We start from the raw sequence: 26,328 nt of genomic DNA, 5'->3' as shown, positions 1-26,328 counted from the left end.
CGTTTATTATAGTTTAAAATGTAATGCTGACAAATGGTAGAATATAAAATAAAATAAATGTCAATACGCTTCCATAGAGAAAAACAGGACAGGAATGTCGAAGAAATGGAGAAGAATAAGATGAGCAATGTTGCATCAAACTTGTCATATAAGATAAGCCATGCGGCATCAAGGAAATCTGTCATACAAGATAGTGGTGATTCACCAATGCTACCCACACAGGCCTTGCTTGTCCGCCTGTTTAAGTCAAAAAGGAGCACAAGTAAGAAGCTCTGTATCCCCCAGAAAATGTCCCATTGCCTCTTCTTCTAAACTTACAATAGCCTTGATACCATCCCCACTCGGAGTATCCATCATAACAATGCAGTCAACAAACGGCGTGTCTACAATTGTCACTTTCGCCGGCTTTCCCCAACCAAAATCCATAACATCATATATTGGAAAATTGCACATACTAGTAAAAGAAATTACCCTGCAGTTTCTGTTTCTATAGTCAGTTAATATTGGCATTACCTCGTTCCCATCCAAGCTTTTCATTCCTTTAATCTTCATCTTCCCTTTTCGCATTCTTTCCACTAATGAATTCAACATTAGTTCACTCTGAGTGCTTGTTGGAATGTGATTGATTGTAAACCAATTCCCAACACTGGACAATGGTAGAGGTGGATCAACTATAGACCTGACGTTCACCGCCTGGGCCAAAACTGTGGTCGCGAACACCCCAGAATCTTGTTTAGCTAATACAGTTACAACACTTCTGTAAAGTAGTGCTGTCACAAGTTCATTTCTAGTGTACTTTTCTTGACAAGAACTCCCAATCTTGGCTTTCAGATTTCTGATCATTGAGTTGCGAAACACAATCTCTTTAGTAATCCAGAACTTTTTTGGAAGAGAACTTACTGGAATGACTGAATCGCCTTCACAGTAAGGAGGCATCTGACTGAAGTGAGGACTCAAATGACCTATTTTTTCATGATCACCCGAATGGCGTGTCAAGTGAGCCCAGTAAGTTATAAATGTGCACAAAGTGCAAGCATCTCCAATACGGTGCGAAAGGCTGACAGCTACAGCCATTCCACCGCCTGTGAAATAGTTGAGTTGAACAAGCAATAAACTGGGATCCTCACCAGACACCTCATCCCAAATCGACTCATGTCGAAACAGGTGGCCTAAACCAGCTTCACTCTTTTCAGCTTCTTTCTCCAGAGCCTCAGAAAATGGGCTCCCAATTCTGGCCTCTATGAAATCGACGCCTTCATCGTTACAATGGATGTACGATCCGGACCTCAGCCGTCCTGCGAATGGGTAGTATATGGAGAGTGTTTGAGATAAGGAGCTTTTTAGTGTGCTTGATATTTTTGATAGGGTTGTATTGGCCAACTGCTGTGGTGGATAGAAGAGTATGATTGGCATGTACAGATTTCGAATCATTCGATCCTGCGAAGAAAGATTATATTGTTTCAGCTTTGGTGGTGTTGGAGAGGCTGGTTTGACTATACATTTTGATTTGGAAATCACATGAAGTTGCCTTCGGGAAATTGATGCCAGTAGCAGACCTCCCGTCATCATAATTTGATGAAAAGTTTCTGCACAGTGAATTATGAGTTTTAACACAGATTTTGTTATGTACATCGAGCATGGACACAGCAATATAAGTTACTTTTTTAGAAGATATTGTCTGTTATACTCAGGCTTTGATTCCAAAATGAGGCATAATTTCCATTTCCAGGCTGAATAAAGGACGGAGTATGTAGTTATTTATATTTTTATATTCACTTTTTCGAGATTAATGTCGAATGATACTAATATATACCGATATTGATCATCTGTTGTTGTTGCAAGTTAAAACAAATATAACAGTAAAAGCAGGGTATTTTTTCTTAGACCATCTCCAATCACAACTCTATTTTAAAACAATTTATCTTTATATTTTCACCTTTTTCACTTTATATCACTATTACATCTCCAACCATTACTCTAAATATCACTTCAAACTCTATTATATGAATATTTTATATATACCTACATACATAAAAACTCCATATCTTGAAACATGTGTCAAATCAAGTTGCATTTGCTTTCTTTATTATTACTTTATCTCTACAGTGTAACTTCAAATTTGAAGATAAAGAATAGAGTACTTCATATATGAAGATAGATGAAGATAGAGTTAGTAATGGTTGGAAACACTTTTTATGAGTTTTAACTTTATAATTGAAGATAAAGTTGTTTTTGAAGGCACCATTGGAGATGCCCTTAATAGTTGGTGGACTTTATATCTACAGATTGACTTCTATAAAAATGTATTGAAAAATCTTCTTATCTCGGATAAACTCCGCCAAGGCACTCTCTGAGAACCATTATTCTCATTTGTAATATACGGCTACCTGTTATATGTATTTTATTTCACAAAATCAAATTGGTGCATAGATGTTGAAATGAACTCGGACGGGTTGGCTAAATTCACTTGGTTCATATTTGTTAAGGGACTAAATAAGAAAAATGATCATAATTCCTTAAAAATTCTAATCAATTCCCTCTTGAGCAAACAAATTACCGCAACTCCTCCTCATGTATAAAAAATATTGTCATTCATAAGAATTGAACCCAAGACCACTTCAATGTAAATACACCACACATAAACCATTCCAGCCACACAAAAATTAACTTTGTTATTGAAAAACATTAACAACATACATTAAGACGATTGTATTTATATTCGCTTTAATATCTTATTTATTCGAGATCAAGTTATTATTTCAGGTAAGTCTCATATATTGTTTAAATGTAGATTAATACCTATCAATTTCTAATTCACGTAAATAAATTTAAAATTGAAAAAGAATCTGAATAATCGGGTTTGAACCTTGATTCAAATATAACTCATTTCGAATAAAAATGAATGAATTCAAAATCTAACTTAATAGTTTAAACGAGTACCAATACAATATTATAGACACTTTAAGTCATGAATGTGATGAATTAATTAAGCACAAGAATTAAAATTTCAGAATAATCGGGCTCGAACCATGATATAACTCATTTCGAATAAAAATGAACGAATTCAAATCTAACTTAATAGTTTAAACGAGTAACAATACAATATTATAAAAACTTTAAGTCATGAATGTGACGAATTAATTAAGCACAAAAATTAAAATTTCAGTGAGCATCTTTGAAAGAAAAAATTGATGGACTTTCAACATCGACTATATCATATTAAATTTTTTTTATTATAAAAGGTGATTCATAAAGAGATTACAATTTTTTGGACAACATTAAATAAGGTAACGAAAGAATATTCTTATTTAGATTTTTCATTATTTTAAATTTGTGAATTCAGAATTCGACGTGTATCTAAATTTTTCTAAAAAATTATAGATATAGGAATAGTGACAAATACATCAAATTTGGTTTCAGAAAATAAGTCTAAATGTTTAATATTGATGAAATAGGAATTTGAAATATTATAACCTGTGATATAAAAGTGAATTTAGGGGAATTCTATATTCTTAATCAAAAGTCAATAATAATAAAAAGTGTTTACTATAGACCTACAAAAAGAATTGAGTTATATATTTTACTAGGTTAAAATAAAATAAAATAAAGAAATAAGTTACTTATACTAAAGTCGTAAAACTATCATTTTTTATATGCCGTCAATCAATATATAGCATACCAATTAAATTAATGAATCAAACTGCAATCAAATTGATTAATCATTTACAAATTAAACAAGAAATAAAGAATTAATTCTGAACTAGATAATTCGAGGGGATATGGTTAAAACTAAAATTTGATTAAACAGAATTTGAACAAAAATAGTTTTTTCATAATTTAAAATATCGAATATCTGATTTGATCTTTAACAATTGAAAATGATATGCTACATTGCTCACCCCTAAGAAATACGAGTATCAAAAAATATTTAAAAATGTGAGTTTGCACAAAGCTAATATAGTAACTACACAACTAATTGAGCTAAATATTTCAATGTCATTATGAACTTCATGGGGCCTAACTCATATCTACTCTCTTTTTGCTATTTGAAATTGTAGAAAATCATTTGTTTGAGATTTGGTTTATAACAATGACATTAAAATCATTAAAAGTCTTAATCATCAAGCTATAAAAAATTAAATTTTTATAACAAGTCGATTTTATAACATACTCAAGTAATAATCTTCTAATATTTTAAATTAACAATAAGAATCTAAGACATTGAAGTAGTATATAGTTGATATGAAAATTAGAAGGGTAAAGCACATTAAAGGTATCAAAAAAAATTTGGGTACAATTATAAGGTTAATAGTTCAATTATACTTTTATAACAAAATTAGGTATGAGTTTTTTTTACATGCTAACATATGTTCCGACTTCTATTTATACAAAGTGTGTGCAACATATGCTAAAAAAGACTATATTGATAATCTGCCCCATGTATCACTTAACTATGATGCAAAATCTACACTCAAAAAAGGGAAATAAATATAAAAAAGCACAAGCTACACATCTTCATCTAATCACGATTTAGGATATCGTAATTCACATATCAAGAACATGTTTTCATCAAAATCATGTTATATTATATGAAATAATTTAATAATTTTCAGCAATAAATTACAAATACTTTTAATGTGGTATAATATATTTGAAATCTAAAAGTTCAGTATCTGTTTTGAATGTAATTTTGAAAATATAGATAATATGATAATGACCTTTATCCTAACGAATTTGAAAATAGAAAAACCAGTTCAAATGTATTTTTGAATTATAAATTTTTTTAAAAACATAGCACTTATTATTATTATTATTATTATTATTATTATTATTATTATTATTATTATTATTATTATTATTATTATTATTATTATTATTATTATTATTATTATTATTATTATTATTATTATTATTATTATTAATGCTATTTGGTTGCAAATATTACATTTTCATATTTACATATTTTGTCAAAGAATAAAATATAATATTTGCGCTCGAAATAATATAATAACAAATGAATATTATTTAAAAGCACTGTATAAACGTGCGGCTCGTACCTGGCACGAGCTTTTATGCTAGTTTTATATTTATTTTATAGAATCTTATTTGGATTAGAAGGCAAAAATGATATTTTCACGACTATGATTCCGCAAACAACTTGGCCTAAAGGTGTAAGTGCTCTCTTTCAATATGATTGGCTATAATAATAAACCATATTAAATGAATTATTAGTTATTATTATTTTTAATTTCCATATAAACAAGTTTACTAGTGTAGTTTTTATAAAAGGAAACATAAGTAAGTTTTTTCTTAAATTTGTTAGGCAATAATTGCAAAAACAAAACTACTATGAAATTCGCAGACCTGGGATTTGTTGATCACAATTTTTTCCTTCCATTCATTCATTCATTCATTCATATATATACATATATATATATATATATATATGTATATATATTATGACCAAACAAATAACCTCAAATTTATGTCTGGTGTTTTTACATTCTCAAAATTATATTCTTGTTCATCTTGTTTTTGATTGCCTAAAAAAAAAACTGTTAAAACATTATTATTTGCATACATATGCTGTACAAATTAAACTGGGGTTAATTATTTTCATAATAACTGATATCGAGAAGGCCACTATATTACTCCGTATTCTTTCCGAAAGTTTAGGAGATTCTATGCCAATTGTTGTTGTAGAGGGATTGATAATTAATTTTCCTTAAGAGCAAGCAGCACAAGATAATTAATGAAAAGAATTCTGATTTTTCAATTGATGCCCAGTTGAATTTTTAATTATTTTTCGCATCATGATTGATCCATGATGTCCCAATCGTCACGCCAAATAACAAATCTTTTGTCGGTAAACTTCTGATTTACTGTAGCATTAACCTCAATATTTTTGATATTAGTATAATCTAATTCAAAAGTGAAGGCCGATAATTTCCTTTAATAGATTTGTTACGAAACAATGCTTGTGATATAAAGAAATTCTTTATTCTCTGTAATCACTGTTTCAATATGATATTCATTTCTGCGGATATCTTTAAAACTTAGTAAATTTCTATGTGATTTTGGCGAGAACAATGCATCATTTATAATAAATCGTGTTCATTCATGTAGTAAAATAATAACTCTTCCAGAGCCTTCAATCAATTTTATACTTCCGAAAATTCTGCAAACATTCCCTTAATGTTTGTTTAAAGAGACGAAACATTTTTCATTTTTAAGAATATTGTGAATAGTTGGGCTAATAACAAGAAATATATCTTATTCTTTTGTTATATATCCAATGTATTGCCATGAGTAATGATTGTGATGTCACATAGAGTGCGTCTGATGTCATATACGAGGTACTTGTTGACGGAGGAATTTCGTTGTTAACTAAATTCGAGGTTGTCGCTGGAATCAAGATATGTGACGATGGCCGTTCCATAAAATTCGTATCGGAGAGTGGTGGTGATGTAAATAGGTGTGGCTAAGATCGTAGGCATAGGGTTCAAGATCGCGAAGAATACTAGGGATCCATTCACCGTCCTCTTTTTCCCAAGAATTGTCCATGCCTACGATGTGCCTACGTACCCCTATTTATAGGGAATCAAGCTGGTACTTAGTTCTTTCCTCTTATGAAACCTAATTGGATTAGGTTTCCCCTTATGCTGTCTTCCTCCTGAAAGGTGTCCAATACGATGAGGCATAGCCTTGGGCCTTGTAGACTCTCGAGCACCCAAGGCTTACCCCATATTCAAGGACACTTCTCTACTCCCTGACAGGGACAACCCAGACTACAGAGATAGAGCCTTCCAGGGCGTATCTTGGAGAAGGTTCCACGAGCTCCCCGACAAGGACAACTCGCCAAACTACGGAGAAAGGCCTCCTCTAATCCTCATATTCTATCTCCCAAGGAGGGCAACTCCTCAGACTACAAGGTAGAGTCTTCGACAAGTTAACAGTAGAGCCCATATATATACACTTAAAGGCGTCCCCCCAGGCATAATATGTCTCCTTCTGCCCTTCAATCATTGATCTTATTCATAATTAGAAAGTCTTCACCAACTTGGCGCGCCTTGAAGATAAGGCGCACCCACATTTCCAGCGTGGTCACTTGGAGCCCGGTCCAATTTCGAAGCTGTCAGTCCATCGTGGTCTTCTTTCATGGGCTGGGTCTAAGCTTCATATTTTTGGGTATAACAACTACCACCCAGATCTTGGTGGCATTGAAGATGTCGACGACATCTTGATGACCTTTGTTAGGCCGTAATTTAATCAATAGACTTAAGCGGAATTTGATCATCCAGCCTTTGGTTGAAGTGAAAAGTGCCTTACATTTGCCTCCATCCACTTTAGGCTTTATGCAATCTTTTGCAAACTGTCATGTCTTCTCACAGTTGAAACACTTTATCTTTGACCAATCAACTTTGCTTCCACCTATGTCATTCGTTGATCCAGAAGAGTCTTATTTGTTGTTTACCTTTCTCTTATCTCTTCAAAATATCACTTTCCTTAGTCCTTTAGCTATACAGGCCATAATCTCTTGTATCTTTGCTTCATCAGAACTATCATTCTCATCATCTTCGAAAGAGTCATCAGTAACTGATGTGACATCCGTAACTGATACATGGTTCATGATTTGATTTCTAGGCTCTTCAGCATATATGCTCTTTTTCTTCTTGTCCTAGATCTCAGTGCTAATGACTTATCTCTATTTTCCTTCCTGGCTTTTCTCTATTAAATCTCCAAATCATGAGTTCTTAGCAATCCATATACTTCATACAAAGAGATAGTACTTTAGGCATACTAATGCCTTATGATAGAGCTATGGGTACCCCATTCTTCAGGTAATGAGCTGAGAAATTTTGTGTTGGAATCTTCAGCTTCATATTCTTTTCCAGCAAGAGATAGATTGTTCAATAAGTTGAGAAATCGATTATTATGAGTCAGTAAGATCTTCATCAGGATTTGTCTCATATCTTTCATATTCTTGAACAAGCAGTGCCCTTCGATTCTTTTTAATCGCTTTTGTTCCTTGACATTGAACTTCCAATGTGTCCCATATCTCTTTAGAGCTTTTACCGGTAATTACTCTATTAGACATGACAGAATCCAGACTGTTATGGAGAATGGATTTTACATTTGAATCTTTGAGGACTTCAAGCTTTTCTTCTCGTGTCATCTCTACTATTATCTTCTCCACATCACTATTAGAAAAAGTGGAATAGACATCGCACTTCAGACATCAGTTAGAATTGCCACTGATGTTAAAAATGCTTTTAACATCATTTTCACTTAAACTGATGTGTTAAAGTGCTTTAGACATCAGTTATTTATGCAACTGATGTGTAAGGTGCGTGTTTAAAAAAAAATCCACCATTCTCACCCCCATTTCCCCCCTTATCAAAAATCTCCCTCCCTTATAAAATTTCAACTTCCCTCCCTTAAACAAATTTCATCTCCCTCCAATATTCATAACATAAAACTTTAAACTAAAATCATTTAACCACAAATACATACATATAAAATATTTATATAATCAAAATAATTAAAATACAAAATCTTATATATATATATAAAATTTTAAAATATAAAATAATTAAAATACACAAATTAAATCATATATATTATAAATTTAAAATATTAAAAATTATAATTATTCCCCTAAATTAAAATATTAAACTAATTAAAACTACTCTCCTCACATACACACACAAATTAAAATTACCCCAACACATTACAACCCAACACATTACAAATATAAATCAAAAAACATAACACAAAATAATTAAAACAAAACTTAAAAACATATATCGAATCCATCCGCTTAAAACATTCAGACACCCCTCTCTCGAACACACCCGACACACACCCCTCTCTGCTCTCAAGAACCCTAGATATCGCGCGAGCTCGATTCACCATCTCCGTCCGAGTTTAGGCGCTACTTCTCGATTCCGAGCTGTACAGCCTCAATTCCGAGAGCTGCTTCTTCAGTCCCGAGCTCCAAGAGCTGCTAGCTGCTAGTCGCGACCTCGAGTTCAAGTGCTCGAAGCTTGAGCTTAATCAGTCGATTGGAGCTTATTTATTGAGTTAGTAAGCTTTAATTGCTCTATACTTGCTATGTTTTGTTTTATTGGTTTATATTGTGCTATTGTCTATATATGAAGATTTTTTATTTGGGTGTTCTTGTATATATATGAGGGCTACTAATTTTTAGGGGTATTGGGTTAATTTTGTGCTATTGTGCTAGTGTTTGTGATTTGTATCTCTGGTATATAGGGCTATTAGTTTAGGGGTATATATATGTGATTTGTATCTCTGGTATATAGGGCCATGTTAAAGCTGTATGATTCATAAGATTTCATATAAAATTTTGCAAAAAATGTGTGTAGGCATGTAAGGGCACTGGTTTCTTTTATCTCATTAATCATGGGATGATACAAAAAGCGCTTGAAGAGAGCAGGAACTTCTTTTGTCTTCCCCTCGAAGAGAAGATGAAATTGGCTTGGAAGGAGCACAGAGGTTACACTCCCCTTTGTTCTGAAAGACTAGATGCCTCTTTACGTTACCAAGGTACTGTATATAAAGTTTATGATCTTGAGTGATATTTTACTGTCCTCGCGTCCAAATTATCCACTTATACCATTCAGTTCATAGTCTTCTTATTAATTAGACCATCTAGACAGCTGTTTCCTGATCTTGTATATTCACATTGTCTGTATTGACTCCATCAGCCAAATTACATGCAGGTGATCTGAAAGAGACGATCTATATAGGTCCCATAGAAGATGATAAAAGCTATCTGAACCAGTGGCCTTCACGAGGTATGTTTATACTAACCCATGTCGGTCGATGAACAAACATTATTTTATTTCCTTGATGCTGCAAAATTATTGAGGCAGGTAGTAGGGAAATATGTAGGTTGTATCTGAGTTGGAAAATATATTTCCTCATTACATAATTTACGCGTAATATATCATTGTAATAATTATGATCTGAAGGACTGCACTTTATCTTTCTAGTTTGAGATTACCAAATTAGTTTTCATGCTTGGCAAAATTCAGAAATATTACCATCTTGGAGATTCACAATGGAACTATACTATGAAAAAGTCAGGTAAGTATACTTTGTCGTAGTCACATTTCAGTGTTTTTTATGTGTTAATTGGCTGATGATGGAAATCAGTCAAATTACCTTTATGGATAATGTAGCAAGTTGTGTTAACTTGATAACATACTTCTGTTAAATATCTCCTTGCTACGATCAAATCTGCATCAGCATAACCAAAGCCTGCTCCTAATAATAAGTTTGTGTCTAGTAATGCCTTATATGAGTGTTTGTATACCATAAATTCTTTCTATGTGGGTTTGGATCCTGCTTATCTGATGCGAGATATGTTGTGTATGATCACTGTTGTATTTTCTTCTCTTATTTGAGATATGTGAGGTTGCAACAAGACCTTGTGACATTCTGATGATATACTGGTGTGTGCTTTCTTAGGGCTGTCGGAAGAAGGTTGATATCTCTGATTGCTTTGGCTTTAAACCTAGAAGAAGACTTTTTTGAAAAAGATGGACCCGTGGACCCTTTTCTTCGTCTACTACACTATCCAGGTTTACTTGTATAATATTAATAGTAACATTCATGTCTCATGATAATAATATCCAGTTTATACTTTCTTGATGCTATAAATTAGGATAAGATTTTTTTTCTTTGACGATGTGCGTTAACGTTTCACATATTAATGTACTGGAACAGTAAATCTCTACCCCATAATATCTTAACTTATAGTATGTATTATCTTAACTCTATAAACACCATTTTCAAACTTAATAATCTTTGAAAATGTGTATTGTGCCTTCTGTTGGTCTTATTGTGAATGTGACATCTATTTGTTGTGAGTTATTTTGGCTAAATAGGTGCTTATCTATAGTAGTACTTCTTTATCTGACAAAAACAACCTGATTTATACGGGATTGCATCAATTAAGTCATTGTTAATATAAACATCATTTCTTCAATCTTAGTTACACATAAGTATGTATAGAACAGTTCACTGTGTTAATAATAATTTTTTTATCATTTGATCCTAATCTTTGTAGTTTGTTGGTCCTTTTTTGTTCAGATGTTTCTTCCTTTGTTGTTTCTTTTTATTTATCTAAAGTTTCAGGAATTCAGGAGGTCTCTTACACTGGAAACATGACTACATGAGTGCCCACGTGAACGAGCTTATGCTCTCTTGTATTATTTTGCTTGCCGGAACATGAAATCAAGAGGATATGCTTCGGAAAATATGTTTATTGAGCTTTTCATTTTCAGGTGAACAGGTGTTTTGGACGAGAAGGTTTTAGGTTCATCAGCTCATTCAGATTATGGAATGATGACTCTTTTAGTGACTGATGGGGTTCCTGGACTTCAGGTATGTTTAATATGTCGCTTAGCTTTAATATCCTTATTCATGTCTGTGCTATTTGGTTAAGCATTCGAAGTACACAGGTATGTAGGGAAAAAGCTAAGAAGCCACAGGTGTGGGAAGATGTACCTCATATCAGCGGGTAAGTCCATAATCACAAAGCTCTTGTAATTTGGAGAACATCAGTCAGTTTTTTCTCTTCTAAAAAAATTATTATATTTATGGTGTTAAAAGACGAGACAATTGACAAAAAATAGGCAAGAAAATCAGAAGTTTAATACACAAGTAAAATTTATCTGAGTTAGAACTTGGATGGGCCAGTTGCGAAAAGGTAATTTGGATTTATGCAAAGGGTGCATAATTTTATTTCCTTGCATTATATAACCAATGACCCAATCTATCACTAGTCATTACATATTATTGACTTATATTTTGTACCAGTAAAATTGTATAATTAGAACCCTTTCCTAACTGTAAATGTTTATGCAGGGCCTTTGTGGTTAACATTGGGGACATGATGGAGAGGTGGACTAATTGCCTGTATCGGTATTACCTCTTGGAGAGGTGGAATAATTTTAAGTATTTAAATGAGATTATTAAAATGCAGAAAGTTAAGTTAAGAAATGCATACTGATTTTGGTAATTGCATGTATGTTATATTTCCAGTGGGCTGCTAGGAGTCGCAAGACTTACTCTAAGGCGGATCTCGACATCGTTCGGCTCGAGACACTGGATTATATCCAATCAATTATGTAGTTTGTATTCTCATAATTAGATCATGTTATCGGATATTATAGGATCTGCACTTTAAATTTATGTTTGGATATATGGTGTATTGGTTGAATGTTGGTTATATTGGTTTATTAATGCAAATCAGATTTGGAGGTTGATTTTGATAGTTTTGCATTTGATTTTGGTAGTGTTGCAATTGGTTTTGGTAGTTTTGCAATTTATTTTGGTAGTTTTGCTTTTGATTTTGGTATGCTGAAATTGGTTTGGTATTTGGTAGTTTTGCAGATTTGGTTTTGTAAACAGGTTGGTTAGACATCATTTATACAACAAAATGATGTCAAATTATATTAATGCATAACATCGGTTAGAAAAGATAACTGATGTTAATATACCATTATAACATCAGGCACTATAACTAGAACTAATGTTATTGATTGTTAAAATATCAGTTCATTTAAAGTTGAATCGATGTTAAAAGATATAGACATCAGTTAGTAGCTGATGTAACCAATAAACTCGAACGATGTCTTTGTGGGTGATGTTAAAGGCATAGAGCTTTTACATCGGTTAGTAACCGATGTTAATGACAACAATAGACATCGTCTACCTTAATAGAAACCGTTGTTAATGATAACAAAGAAATCGGTTCCCCTATGTTTAGACATCGTCTCTAGCAATAAACTGATGTAAAAAGAGAAATAGACATCGGTGTTTTTGAGCAATCGATGTAAAAGGTTACAACAACATCGTTTTTTGGGGAAAAACTAATAAATTGTCATGTCTAGAGTATGTTAGATTAGATTAGAATATAATATTATGATCATATTCAGAAGATAAAAGTGTGTTAAAATTGGAAAATTGATTTATTATATCGGTTTTTTAAGTGGAAATGATGTAATAAGTGGTCTTTTACATCAGTTACTAACTGATGTTAAAGACAGGGACCTTTAACATCGCCCACAGTAACATCAGTTGAACTTATACGGGACATCAGTTTTTAACTGATGTATATTAGCATAATTCTAGTAGTGCATAGTGTTCTGGTATCGTTCAATCTTGAGGGATCAGTTTCTTTAGGACATCAGGACCATCAGGAATCCTGTCGATGAATTTAGGATCTGCGGCTTTAAGATACAATATCATCTTGACTTTCCAGGTCGGATAATCAGCTTTGTTAAGGACTACAATTTTGAGTGATTCTTGTTTGGTTGTAAACATAATTCGATCTTCATGGTAGTATGTAACCAGCCTTCTCTGATACCACTTCTTAGGCCGTAATTTGATCAATAAACTTAAGCGGAATTTTATCTATTGTTCAATCGAATGTCGTATAAGCAATTGAATAACAACCAACATGATTCAAATCAACTCAGCTCTTATTGATTTATATAAGAACTGTTACAATACTCTCTCAAGAAAAACAATGTTCTCAAGAGCTGCTAGGTTACACAAAATATTACTCGTTTTGTACTCCTTACTCACATCTTCGTAAGACCTAATTTGTTTATATAGTACACAGCTTCTACAATTACTAACTTGATTTACTCAAACAGAAGTATATCTCTATATAGAAGCTATATCGTATCAATCTTCTTTCTTCCCTTGTCAAACTTAATCTTTAAATACTGATAGTACTCGATACTAGTCAAGTATCCGCATACTGATGAGGTTCCATCAGTTTCCGTCAACTGCATTGTTCCTTGTCGCTTCATTGTTATGATCTCCTGATGCATTAATGAATCTTCCTACGTAACAGCCTTCATTCTATGGGATGTCCTATCTTGGTTGTTCTTCGTCGGTGCAGAAGATGTTGATGTTCCTTAACTAGGCGCGCCATATGTTGTTGACTATTAGGACTTTCTTGACGGATTATAGCTGAGTCTGAATAGTGCAACTGAATCGAATGAAGGAGATTCCTCTGAAGCCGACGTTTGAAGAAGTTGTTTGAAGATGAAGATGATTTCGCTTGACGGAGGTGAATGCAGTGTTTTCTTAATGGAGGTGAAGGGAGTGTTTGCTTGATGGAGACGACGACAAGGTCGTTGAAGCCAATGCCGAAGAATAAGAAGGTGAATCGATGTAGATGTTTCACCTGAAGAAGACGAGGACGATTCTGTCGAAGGAGAAGTTGACGAAGACGAAGGCAACTCCGCTAGAGAGGATGCTGAAGAAGAAGAAGCTGAGGCGAAGAAGGTTCCGCTGAAGTCGATGTCGATGAAGAAGAAGCTCGTACCTTCTACCATGCCTTAGATGAGGATGAGGCATGCCCTTCTTCTAATCCGTAGGATCACCCCCCAGTCTCTTAGTACGAGCTTGACTTTAAATGGGAGCTTGATGAAGGGATCTTAGAAACCGTTAAGGCTAGCAAACACAAGAAGGCTGGGAAGCTGGAGTGTGTAGGTCTCTTTTCTACTACTTCTCGTGTTGAGATTGAATGAGGTCTGAGGTACTATGACATGGGATGCATGTAGGCGCGCCTTAGCTGACATGTTTCTTCACATGAGTTGCAATCCCTCAGACGCGGAGAAACTTGAAGGCAAGCCTAGATGTCGCCAACCAAGAGAAGGATGAGTTGAAGCGAAAACTGGACGCTGCTGAGAAAGAAAAGTCCAACTTGAGAGAGTATAAGACCAGAGCTAATAGAGGTCTGCCAAGGCTAAGAAGAGAAGAAGCTGGAAATTGATCTTGAAGCTGCTGCTGCCTCAGCCAACACCTTCCTCTAACAGGTTTTCGCAGTTGAGGCGCGCCTTGATGGTGAAGGCGTGACCAATGAAGGTGATATAGATGTGTCCTATCAGACTGATCTTCGGGATGATCTTGAAACTAGATGTGGGCGTTGTTTGATAGTCCTCCATGGAAGGATGCCTTTTCTGGTCTTGTTTTGTCGTTATTATGTTGAGTCATGTCGTTGCTCCCATATGCTTTAGTAGGTTCATGATATCAAAAATTCCCTGAGTAACTGAGGACTTGGCGTGTCCTTATGTCTTGGCGTGCCCTGAAGCTAATTTTTCTCATTACTGTTGACAAGGATCTCAGTTTGGCAGACGCTTGAGTTATAGGCGATCTGGGCGCTGAAGCTAATTCTTTTCTTTGGGCGTGCACTATGTTTAGGCGCGCCTAATGTTGAATTTTGGGTGTAACAAATAATAGCCCCCGGTTCCAATTTGTATTGAAGATGCAGGTTGGAGTTATACCCCAGAGCAAGTCTGGTCCGATGAATAAACCCCAGAGCAAGTCTAATATGACGAGTAGGTCCCAGAGAAAGTCTGGTTGGACGAGATGTTCGCCAGAGCGGGTCTGATGTGATGACGTGGCCCAGAGTAGGTCTGGGTCTTAAGCGGATGACATGTAGAGCAAGTCGTTGACAGTTGAAAATCATGATGGATGAAGATGCTTACGGGATGAATGAAGTACGACTTGGTAGATGTGTGGATGTGCCATTGAAAGCTGAAGATCATCTATCTGAAGACTATTGGAGATTGACGAAGACAGTGGGGCGAAGATGGAGTTCCCAAGATGTGTTGTGACATATATTCACTCTGAATCTTGAAGGCTGAAGTGTTGGACGTGTCTCTATACACAATTACACATATACAAAATTTATTTAGAAAAATAATAAGGTTAGTATTTACCTCATGGCGCGCCCTGTTTTCTTTCTTTCGCGTTATCCCTAGCTCCTAACTTTGCTTTCAGCCAAGGATTTTGTTCCACCTCCTTATATGCTTCACCCTTGAGAACTGTAAGTAGGAAATTGTAATGTCTTGCATGTTGCCCCTCTGACGTTTGAAGATTGTTCACTTGAAGTGTTTAGAGTAAGTGTGGAGAGTTTTCCCCTTCTTTCTGTTTGATGTCGGCCGAAATTGTCGTTGGTGGATTATATTTGTTTGTTGTCTAGAACCGGTAATGGGCCTTCTAGATTCTTCGAGCCATGGTACTTCAGATCTGATGTTGTTTTCTTGGCGGGTGAAGGAGTCTTGATTACTTTGGCAAAGAATGGTGGGAGGGCTTGATTGGGAGTGACATGTCAAGATCCTCCTGAGATTTGTCGATGTTGATTATACCGATCCTTGTTGGGTTGAAGAATCGTTGTACACGGAGTGTTCCCCGGATCAAGAAGATTCTTTTAGGAAGATGCGAGAAGAGCTGATGATGTTGGAGCAACAGGATTTGATGATGAAGAGGCGAGAAGAGATGACGATGTCGGAGCAAGAGGATTTGTTGATAAAGAGGCGAAAAGAGCCGTCGATGTCGATTGGAGCAAGAGGATTTACTGATGAAGAGGTGAGAAGAGCTGACGATGTCAGAGCCAGATGATTTGCTAATGACGAGGTGACAAGGGTTGACGATGTCGGAGCAAGAGGATTTGCTGATGAAGAGGTGAGAAGATTTGACGATGTCGGAGCAAAAGGATTCGCTGATGTCTGTTGTCGAGTTGTGTGGTTGATTTGAGCATCCATGAAATTGAAGTGAAGCGCGTCTGTGCCTAAGGTGTGCCATGTTAGAAGGAGTCGTTCCTCCTAACATACTATCTTCCTGCATGGGATACAATCCACAATAAATCGTATACGAGCATCAAGAAGAATATTTACCTTAGGGCGCGCCCTGTCAGGGGGAGGCACGCTTCGATTATTATTCTTCCTGCAAGTGGTATAATCAACACGATACACTGTATAAAAGTATCAAGAAGAATATTTACTTGGAGGCGCGTCCAGATAGGGGGAAGCGCGCTTCTCGATATATTCCTCCTCCTTGCGAAGGATAGAAGCAACACAATATACTGTATAAAACTGTCAGGAAGAATATTACCTTAGGGCGCGCCCTGTCAGGGGGAGGTGCGCTTTGATATATTCTTCCCTCCTGCAAAGGATACAACTAAAACAACATATCGTATACGAGTATCAAGGAGAGTTTTTACCTTAAGGCGCGCCCTGTCAGGGGAAGGCGCGCTTCCTAACATTCTTCCCTCCTGTAAAGGATTCAACCAACACAACATATTGTATACTAGTAATAAGAAGAATGTTTACCTCAGGGCGCGCTCTGTCAGAGGGAGGCGCGGTATACATTCTTCCTTCCTGCAAAGATACGACTAACACAATATACTTTTTATAAGTATCAGGAAGAATATTTACCATAAGGCGCGCCCTGTCAGAGGGAGGCGCGCTTCGACATATTCTTCCTTCCTGCAAGGGATATGACTAACACAATATACTGTATACAAGTATCAGGAAGAATATTTACTTTGAGGCGTGCCTGGTTAGAGGGAGGCGGGCTTCGACATATTTTTCCTTCCTGCAAGAGATACAACCAATACAATATATTGCATACAGGTATTCGGAAGAATATTTACCATCAAGCGCGCCCAGTCAGGGGGAGGCGCGCTTCTCGATATATTGTGTCAGCCCCGGGACTTGCTTCCTTCCGAAGCCTTTAGAAAGTTTTCAGATCCGATAGTCACGCTTCCCTCATGTGTTGGCTTTTTGAACCTTCGCTCTGATCTTGCCTTCATCTTTCGTCCTCACAACCTTGCCTTGTTCAACATCGACGAAAAACAACCATGCTTACCGTTGTCTTTCCCCTCTGAACGAACTTCTCCATCGAGCCCCGTCGTCTTTCCATTCTGAACGGACTTCGCCATCGAGCCCCGTCGTCTATCCCTTCTGAACGGACTTTTCCATTGAGCCCCCATCACGATATATGAGACATCCTTCCTCCTACATGTAGATCTCGAATCCCCCTCCTTTTAGCGTCAATTTGTTAACAGAGTAATTTGGTTGCTAACAAAATTCGAGGTTGTCGCCGGAATCAAGATATGTGATGATGGCCGCTCTCTGAAACTCGTATCGGAGAGTGGTGGTAATGTAAGTAGGTGTGGCTGAGATCGTAGGCATAGGGTTCAAGATCGTAAAGAAAACTAAGGGTCCATTCACTGGCCTCTTGTTCCCAAGAATTATTCATGCCTACGCTGTGCCTACGTACCCCTATTTATAGGGGATCAAGCTGGTACATAGTTCTTTTCTCCTAAGAAACCTAATTCGATTAGGCTTCCCCTTCTGCTGTCTTCCTCCTGAAAAGGGACCAATACGATGAGGACTAGCCTTCGGTCTTGTAGACTCTCGAGCACCCAAGTCTTACCCCAAATTCAAGGACGCTTCTCTACTCCCTGAAAGGGACAACCCGCCAGACTACAGAGAAAGAGCCTTCCAGGGCGTATCTTGGAGAAGGTTCCACAAGCTCCCCGACAAGGACAACTCGCCAGACTACAGATCAAGGCCTCCTCTAATCTTCATTCTCTATCTCCCAAGGAGGGCAACTCCTCAGACTACAAGGTAGAGTGTTCGAAAAGTTAACAGTAGAGCCCACATACACCTAAGGGCGTCCCCTGGGCATAATATGTCTCCTTCTACCCTTCAATCATGTTCATAATTTAAAAGTCTTCAGCAACTTGGCGCGACCTGAAGATAAGGCGCGCCCACATTTCCAGCGTGGTCACGTGGAGCTCGATCCAATTTCGAAGTTGTCAGTCCATCGTGGTCTTCTTTCATGGGCCGGGTGTAAGTTTCATATTTTTGCGTAAAACAGTAGTGAAGTGTAAAATAGGGACGAAGTTTGTTGTTTGTAGTTTATATTTAAAAATTGGTGTTTATATGATCACTAATAATACTTATATATGCACGCACACACATATATAGGGTGACATTGAATACCTTCAGAGATCCGTAACATATCATTATAATATATACATAAAATACATATTTATCAATATTATGTGATATATAATTATAAATTTGAATCATTAAATTATATATATATATATATATATATATATATATATATATATATATATATATATATTCTGATAATCACTGAATATTATGAATTATTTTAATATTATCATATAAGAGATAAATAATCATTCATAATTATACTATTATGGAACTAATTTTAAAAATTAAACTTTTTTTTTCAAATTTCAGGTGTTAAATTAATTATTATCTATAACTGGAAAAAGTGTACAAGAAATTGGGAATACTGATTTTAAGTAATTGTAAAATATTTAGAGAAATATGTCAAAAGAAATCATTTCTTCGTTCAAAGAGTAATAGGAGATAACTTTATATAATTTCTTCATCCTTTAATCTTTAAATAATATTATCATATTATTTCTTTGTCGACTACCGTACATAACATGGCCCAAACATAACACCGACTAAACATCTATTTCATCCTGTCTCTTTTTATCACGCATAATATACATATTGTATCTTTAGAACCCCTCTATAAAATATACTCATCCTTCAACCTTTCTATAATATTTTCAAATTAGTTCTTTATTGACCCGCACGTAATACCGCCCCAATATAACACACCCCAGCATAACACCGCCCCAAGATAAAATTACCCCCATATAACACCGATCCAATATAACACCGCCCCAACATAACACCGCCTCACCATCTCTTTCATCCCCTCTTTTTATTCAGCTCCCAACCTACTTCCATATTATTTCTTATTAACCTCCCTCACATAACACGGCTCCCTAATAACACCGTCCCAACATCTCTTTCATCCTATCTCATTTTATCAAGCAAACCAAACCCCCAATTCCATCTATCCCCTCGACATCTACAACCGCAACGATATTCTTACCAATTATTTTAGTTAAAACTTATGACCAGAATCAATTAAAGTTCCGTTTTTTTTGGTCGATTGCTGATTTTTATCCCGATAGGAAACTTTTTCTAGATTTTTGTCGAGCTGTTTTTTTTACCTAATTTGCATATTATTTCTTATTATAGTTGCGGAAAATTCAAGATCTGGCGCTTCCCCGATTCCGATTTAGATGAGTAGGTGGATTAAACCAATTTTTTTTAGTTAGAATTTATAATTGGAATTAATTTTGAGTTAATTTTTTAAGTATGCTAGCTGTACTTATCTCGATTCAAAAATTGTAAATTAAAATGAAATCTAAATTAATATTTAATTCAAATACATGATTCATCTTTACTTTGTAGTTTTTAGAATTAAAATTTTTATTATGACTAGTCATGTATGTTCACAATTGTTGAAGTTTTCACATATATGTATTACATTTATTTGTATCTTAAAATTTTTACACCCCGTATTGAAACTGAATTTAGTAATTTAGTTTCATATGACTGTATTTTTATTTTTTTGCCGGAAGAGAATTAAATTATCTTTGATATTTTTATTTCAAGTTTTATATGTTAGATATATATAATATTTTTTTACTAAATTTATCTGTATATACGGCAGGAAACAATGAAGAAAGTGCTTCATCAAATCATCGATGTATCTCCCCCATCAACTATCCAACTTTACCCGATCTGTAGGTAACTTTTCTCATAACAACTTAATTCAATACCACTTGTTTAAAATGTTTGATAAGTTATAGTGTGTGAAAGCATATAGATATACATACAATTTGTTAATTTTTTACAAATTATCTATTTGATTGATAATTAAATGAGTTCTTATTTTGTTGACATTAATAATATTAGGGAATTTTGCCCGCGCTTCGCGTGCGGGGACCCTTGATAAATCTGATTATTTGATGCATCGGAACATTTTTCAGGAAAAGAACAATAATATTCGATATGCATTCGTATTATGTCATTATCCCTTCACTCCGCGTATAAAAATAAATTTGTTCAAAAAATGATAAAAACTCTTAAGGAAGACAAATAACAAAAAGAAATAAAAACTGGAGAAGTCTGTTATATGCACCGAGCTTTGAAAATAACTAAAATCGGATGACATTATATAAACACTAATTCCTGATTTAAACTGTAGATATAGTTACGCATTTTATTATTTTGAATTTTATGAGCTGATTTTTTATGTGTAGCCAAAAAAAGATGTAGACGTTCGCAACCTTAATTATTAATTGCATGATAAGGAAGCAGAATGTCCTCTTAAATGATGAAGCCAAAATTGCATAAGTGATAATATTTTGAATTATTAAAATTAATATCCTCTTAATGATGATATCAAAAATAATAATAAATTACAAAATCAATTTTATTTTAAATGAAATAATATAGCTATCTTTCTCCATGTCTCCGTCTATTTTTCTCTTCTACTTTATGCTCTAGTTTATATTTAGTCATTCGGGCTCTTTTACCATCTACATTTCATCAGATCAAGCTTTTGTTGTTGATGCGGCACTCAAGATTCCCCGAGATAATAATAAAATTCTGATGCTTACCCATGAAAAAGTCATTGACATTCATATCAATGGTGTAGGTCTGGACCAAGCAGAATCCATTCATCCATATGAATTTTTGTAATTAGAAGATTTTCTGTCTTTGTTGGTTCCATTAGGCAATCACCTTCTTATCACATTAGTAAGAGGCACCAAATAATCAGATAACATTAACACACGTAACATAACATCTTCGTGCAAAGCTAATCTAGGAATACCGAGGTCAAACTATTAATATCTACTCCAAGCAATCTCATATAGCTCAACCCCAGAGGAATTATATGACCATCATTATGGTATTACTTCTCTCTTCTTTCTTTTTCTCAACAACATTTTCCTAAACTCGTCATTAGAATTCGGCTGCTCATCTGCAACTTCCCCGACCACATCAGGTTTTGTGTTGATGTTGCTAGTATAACCAAGTGACCTGACATTCCGTGGAGGTGCAAAAGTATTTTTGCCCTTCGTCTGCACCTCTTTCCCTCTAAACCCTTGATCAGAATGAGGACCTCGTGCGACCGAAACCTGATGTGGTCTAAAATACTTGTGACTTTGTCTAGAACAAACATTGTCTAAAGCTTGTAGGATAATGTTCAAGTTCGGAATGGTTATTTGCACCATAAAAAAAATAATGAAATTGATGAGTTGAGATTATAAGACGATACCTACTTGTGCAGCTGCCTGCAGAATGCTATCCTGTTGACCGAATTACTCAGAATATAGCTTCCTGTGCTTAATCAGAATGAACAAAACTATAATTTGAAACTTGGAATAACTTTATATTTGAAAAAAATTCAGACTTTATTCATCAAAGAAAGCATCAGACACCAGTCTCCACACGGACCATGTTTCATTGTAGCAACTCAACAAAAATAGGAATTCAACAGACGTGTTTTTTTGTTAACATACTAAGCATAGACATCATTCATATCCTTCATCTATAGGGAGTCAGTCTTGACAATTACACCCTTAATTTGGAGAGAAGAAAGCCAAGAAAATACCTCATCTGTCCCAATTGTTTATGCTTCAAACATTGAGGCTGTTCTTTTGAACCGCATGATTTCTTCCTCTCAGAAATCTTCCAGCTTTATCTCTTAGTAGCATACCAACATGACCTGAGTTATAGGATTGAATTTGTCTAATAATCAAGATGACGCGTCCTCCACCATTCCCCCATGTCATAAGAAATCATGCAGCCTGCTTAAAAAATATATAATTCAACTATACAAAACAATACACTCTATAATTTATTTCTTATCTAAACACATGCTGAAGGGGTTTTTCAAGATTTTCTACTCTGCCCTAATCTTAAACGGCCATAAAATTTATTAACAAAAAGTACAAATATTTTAACCAAACATTAAGTATAAATTAAGAGATAGACTGATTATCTTTCAATGCAGGGGTAAGCAACCATGGTAGGTCCGGAAGTGGTGGACACCGCAAAAGAACATATGCTATATGTTGAACCCTTTTGACAACTAACTATGTGGAATGATACTTGATAACCTCTAGCCGCATATTCTGGAGCTACATAACCGGATGTTCCCAAAACTCTTGTGGACATGTGGGTTCTTTCAAGTTCTTTGGCCAGCCGGAAAATGGAGAGCTCTGCAGTGTACTTCTGTCAATCAGTAATAGAGTGTTTGCAATGCAAATGTAATGTTATATTTTAACACAGAACAAATATTTTAACATTTAACCCCTATGTTGGCAAAAAAATACAGTTCAAGGTAATTTAAAACAGGAACTACTGCTAATTTTACCTTGTGAAGTTGTTCCTAATTGCTGCAACAACTCCTCCTTATAGAAGGGTGGAGAGTATTGGCCAGCAGACCATCAAATAATAGCAAACTGGAATAATCCTCCATCATAAGATCACAAACTGAATTTTATTTGTCCGTCATAATTACCTTTGGTATCTTGTCTGTGTAAATGACAGCAAACAAAAGACTAAAGAAGAGCATCCCAATTAATATAGGAGGCTCCTATATTATTCCAGAAATGAATATTTATTATAGAAAATATTATATATGGCAGGCTCTTACAATCCATTGTTGCTTATCAGCCCTTTTCTATCCCTAGTAAGCCTCTAAGAGGCATGCAAATGGCAGTGCCAGGCTATGCAATTTAAATGCTCCAACACTGGAGCAATAAGCAAAATCGGAAATAAGCAAAATCGGTCGGTTTTGAAGTCATTTCCGACCACCGACCGACCGACCACGTCGGTCCCTTTAAACCGAGTCGGAAATGACGTATCGGTCCGAAATGAGTTATAAAACCGACCGCTTCTGTCGGTCGGAAATGTGTTTCCATGTCCATTTACACGTGGATTGTATCAGATAAATCTGGCCCACCGTTGACGTGTCATACACGTGGATTGCCTCAAAACCGACCAATGACGGTCGGAAATGTGTTGGTCGGTAAAGAAGTTCAGGGCTCAGCTGTGGGGCCCAGTTGTAAAAACGATCACATTGTGGTCGGAAATGAGTCGGTCGGAAATGCCTTTTCAGGGCCCATTGGATGAGCTTCTGGTCTAAAACCGACCACACAGTGGTCGGAAATGAGTTGGTCGGAAATGCCTTTTCAGGGCCCATTGGATGAGCTTCTGGTCTAAAACCGACCACACAGTGGTCGAAAATGAGTTGGTCAGAAATGGCTTTTCAGGTCCATTGGGGAAGCTTCTGGTCTAAAACCGACCACCCAAATTGCATACATATGGTCGGAAATGAGTTGGTCAGAAATGAGTTGGTCGTTTTTCTGGGTTTTAAGATATGAATTTCGTCGGAAATATATACATCTAGTCGGTTTTCTGGGTTTTTTTTTACCATTCTTGGTCGGAAATGAGCAAATTTGGTCGGTTTTCTGGAGATAAAATTTCAAAAAAATGCAGTATTTACATTGTAAACTATACCATATCCCTGTTATTTTACCAAACCAACAATGCACATACAATATCCAATTTCAAAACCAAAATCAAGAATCACAATCCATCAAAATTCAGTACGACACAATTTAAAAGCCAACAAGCATTCATATATTTAAACAAGAACAGTTATAAAATTCAGTACGACATAAATGTTACAGCTGAACAATCACCCAAAAGCCAACAAAAGCCAACAATCATATACATTACAGCTGAACAATCAAAAGCCAAAAGCAATGTTTTAACAAAATTAGCATCCCTACCAATAATGCATCTAGCTAGGTAGCTTCACTTCAATCTTCCTCATCGCCATCACCATCATCATCCCGACATCCCCATCAATGTCATTCTCCGAACTCTCACCATCGGTGACATCCTTAGTTGCCTCCGCAATTGCCTGCAATAATTAAAAATTTATATCACCGTATATAGCAATTGATGATCATATCTTTTATATCATATAACTCCTCTGAAAAAACTTAGTAAACTAAAGAGTCATGAAGTCTAAAGTTTCTTATTTTAATTAATCCATTTGTCTCTCTTTGTATAAAGTACATGTATATATATAGGTTTCTGCTATGAAAAAGTTCATGCAGGCATAGAGCAATTTACAGGGGATTAATTTCCTTGGATCTTACTTCACATTATAAATAAAAACAAAAGACGAATTTGATTGAGTACTTACTTTTCACTTTATACAAGATATTAGTAATAAATTAGCAGTGTATTAACTGCCTGTTTACATAGTTTCTTTAAGTTTGTGACAAATATACTGCTAAGATTTTGTGTAAGTGCCTAAGTGGGTATATAGATCTCTTACTACAGACAAACTGACCTTACTGCACCATTTCACCGATTCAGATAATGGTAATCAACAAACATAATCTGATAAAGTTCACTAAGCATATGACCATTCAGATCAAAAAGTTAACCTGGGGATCATATCGGCCAAACACGGGGATCATGGTCTAACTTAACCCAGACTGCAACTTTTATATGAAAACAGTTAAATTTTTTTTCTCAATCACATATTTTTCTTGAAAAACAGTAAATCTCTAGTTATAATTAATCTCCCTGGCCACAGAATCAGCTTGTTTGATTCCAACAAGTAACAGAAGATAATTACACCAGCTGAGACTAAAATGAAGTTTTGGTTTGTTATTTTTGTTAAGAGAAGATCAGTCACACTACCTGATTTACTAAAGTTGAACAAAAGAACCAGACAAATAGGTTAAATATAGTAAGATTCATCTATCCTCACAAAAAATAGAAATGATACTATTCATACCATTTCAATTTCTGTATAGCACGTGACAAATTTACTCATAAATAAAAACCAACAATTCATACGGTGTAACAATTTTTTTAAACCAGAAATGATTTATAGAAAAGGGCCAGCATCTTCAATATTCTCATAAATTTTAGCTTTTTTTGCAATTCAGTACCAAATCAATATTCTCTAGAGTTGTCTTGTCTGTTGCTAGTTGCTACCCTGTTACCTAAAGAACTTGACATAGCTAGGGTATATTGCTACTAATATTTGCTCTTGAAACAAACATTTTGAGCTTGTGATTTTAATTATTTGTGTTTGGCCATGGGCTGACAGGTGCACTGGAAGAGTTATAAATAATTCCAGTACCTGAGCTGATAAGAAGACAATGCAAATGAGCTTTGAGTCATTGTACCTAAGACCAGTTATTGATGTTCTTGCAATACTTTGAGAGAGTTTGCCAGAATTAGGATTAGTCATCTTCATGAAGTTAGTTTTATCCAAGCTATGGTGCTTTTGTCAGATTATCACCTGAGTTTTTGCTAAACAAAGAGATTTTACCTAGTCTGGAACTCAGAGGAAGATGAGATTTTTCAAGAAACCAATGCCAGTAGATGGATTACATATTAGGCATGTGGGATTACAGGTGTTCCAACTTCCGACTAAGCAAGCATTCTTACAAGACACTCCTTATGGTTGTGAAATGAACGATATCTCGGAAACTTTAGATAAATCACTAAAGCTTTTCAAAAAAAAAATGCAGGAACTTAG

General features: G+C 35.2%; 2 protein-coding genes and 1 long non-coding RNA gene across 3 annotated transcripts; 1 reads left to right on the top strand and 2 right to left on the bottom strand.

Moving 5' to 3' along the window:
• Positions 1–200: 200 nt before the first annotated feature.
• On the bottom strand, positions 201–1,569 carry LOC108212678 (stemmadenine O-acetyltransferase). The gene has a single exon (XM_017384400.2). The coding sequence runs from the start codon at positions 1,567–1,569 to the stop codon at positions 247–249; it is 1,323 nt and encodes a 440-aa protein (XP_017239889.2). The 3' UTR covers positions 201–246.
• Positions 1,570–7,803: 6,234 nt separating this feature from the next.
• LOC108213795 (uncharacterized) lies at positions 7,804–12,300 on the top strand. The gene is made up of 10 exons (XM_064090119.1): positions 7,804–7,841; positions 9,274–9,289; positions 9,387–9,567; positions 9,744–9,818; positions 10,059–10,110; positions 10,495–10,607; positions 11,315–11,412; positions 11,490–11,548; positions 11,896–11,970; positions 12,073–12,300. The coding sequence occupies exons 1-10, from the start codon at positions 7,804–7,806 to the stop codon at positions 12,179–12,181; spliced, it is 816 nt and encodes a 271-aa protein (XP_063946189.1). The 3' UTR covers positions 12,182–12,300.
• Positions 12,301–21,709: 9,409 nt separating this feature from the next.
• Positions 21,710–22,518, bottom strand: LOC108213721 (uncharacterized). Its single transcript, XR_010290539.1, has 3 exons — positions 22,363–22,518; positions 22,027–22,088; positions 21,710–21,886 (listed from the first exon to the last, which is right to left on the bottom strand). It is a non-coding gene; the product is annotated as an uncharacterized LOC108213721 (long non-coding RNA).
• Positions 22,519–26,328: the final 3,810 nt, after the last annotated feature.

This window comes from Daucus carota, chromosome 3, assembly GCF_001625215.2.
Source record: "Daucus carota subsp. sativus chromosome 3, DH1 v3.0, whole genome shotgun sequence".
NCBI classification, from domain to species: Eukaryota; Viridiplantae; Streptophyta; class Magnoliopsida; order Apiales; family Apiaceae; genus Daucus; species Daucus carota.
This window is presented reverse-complemented; position numbering and strand designations above follow the sequence as displayed.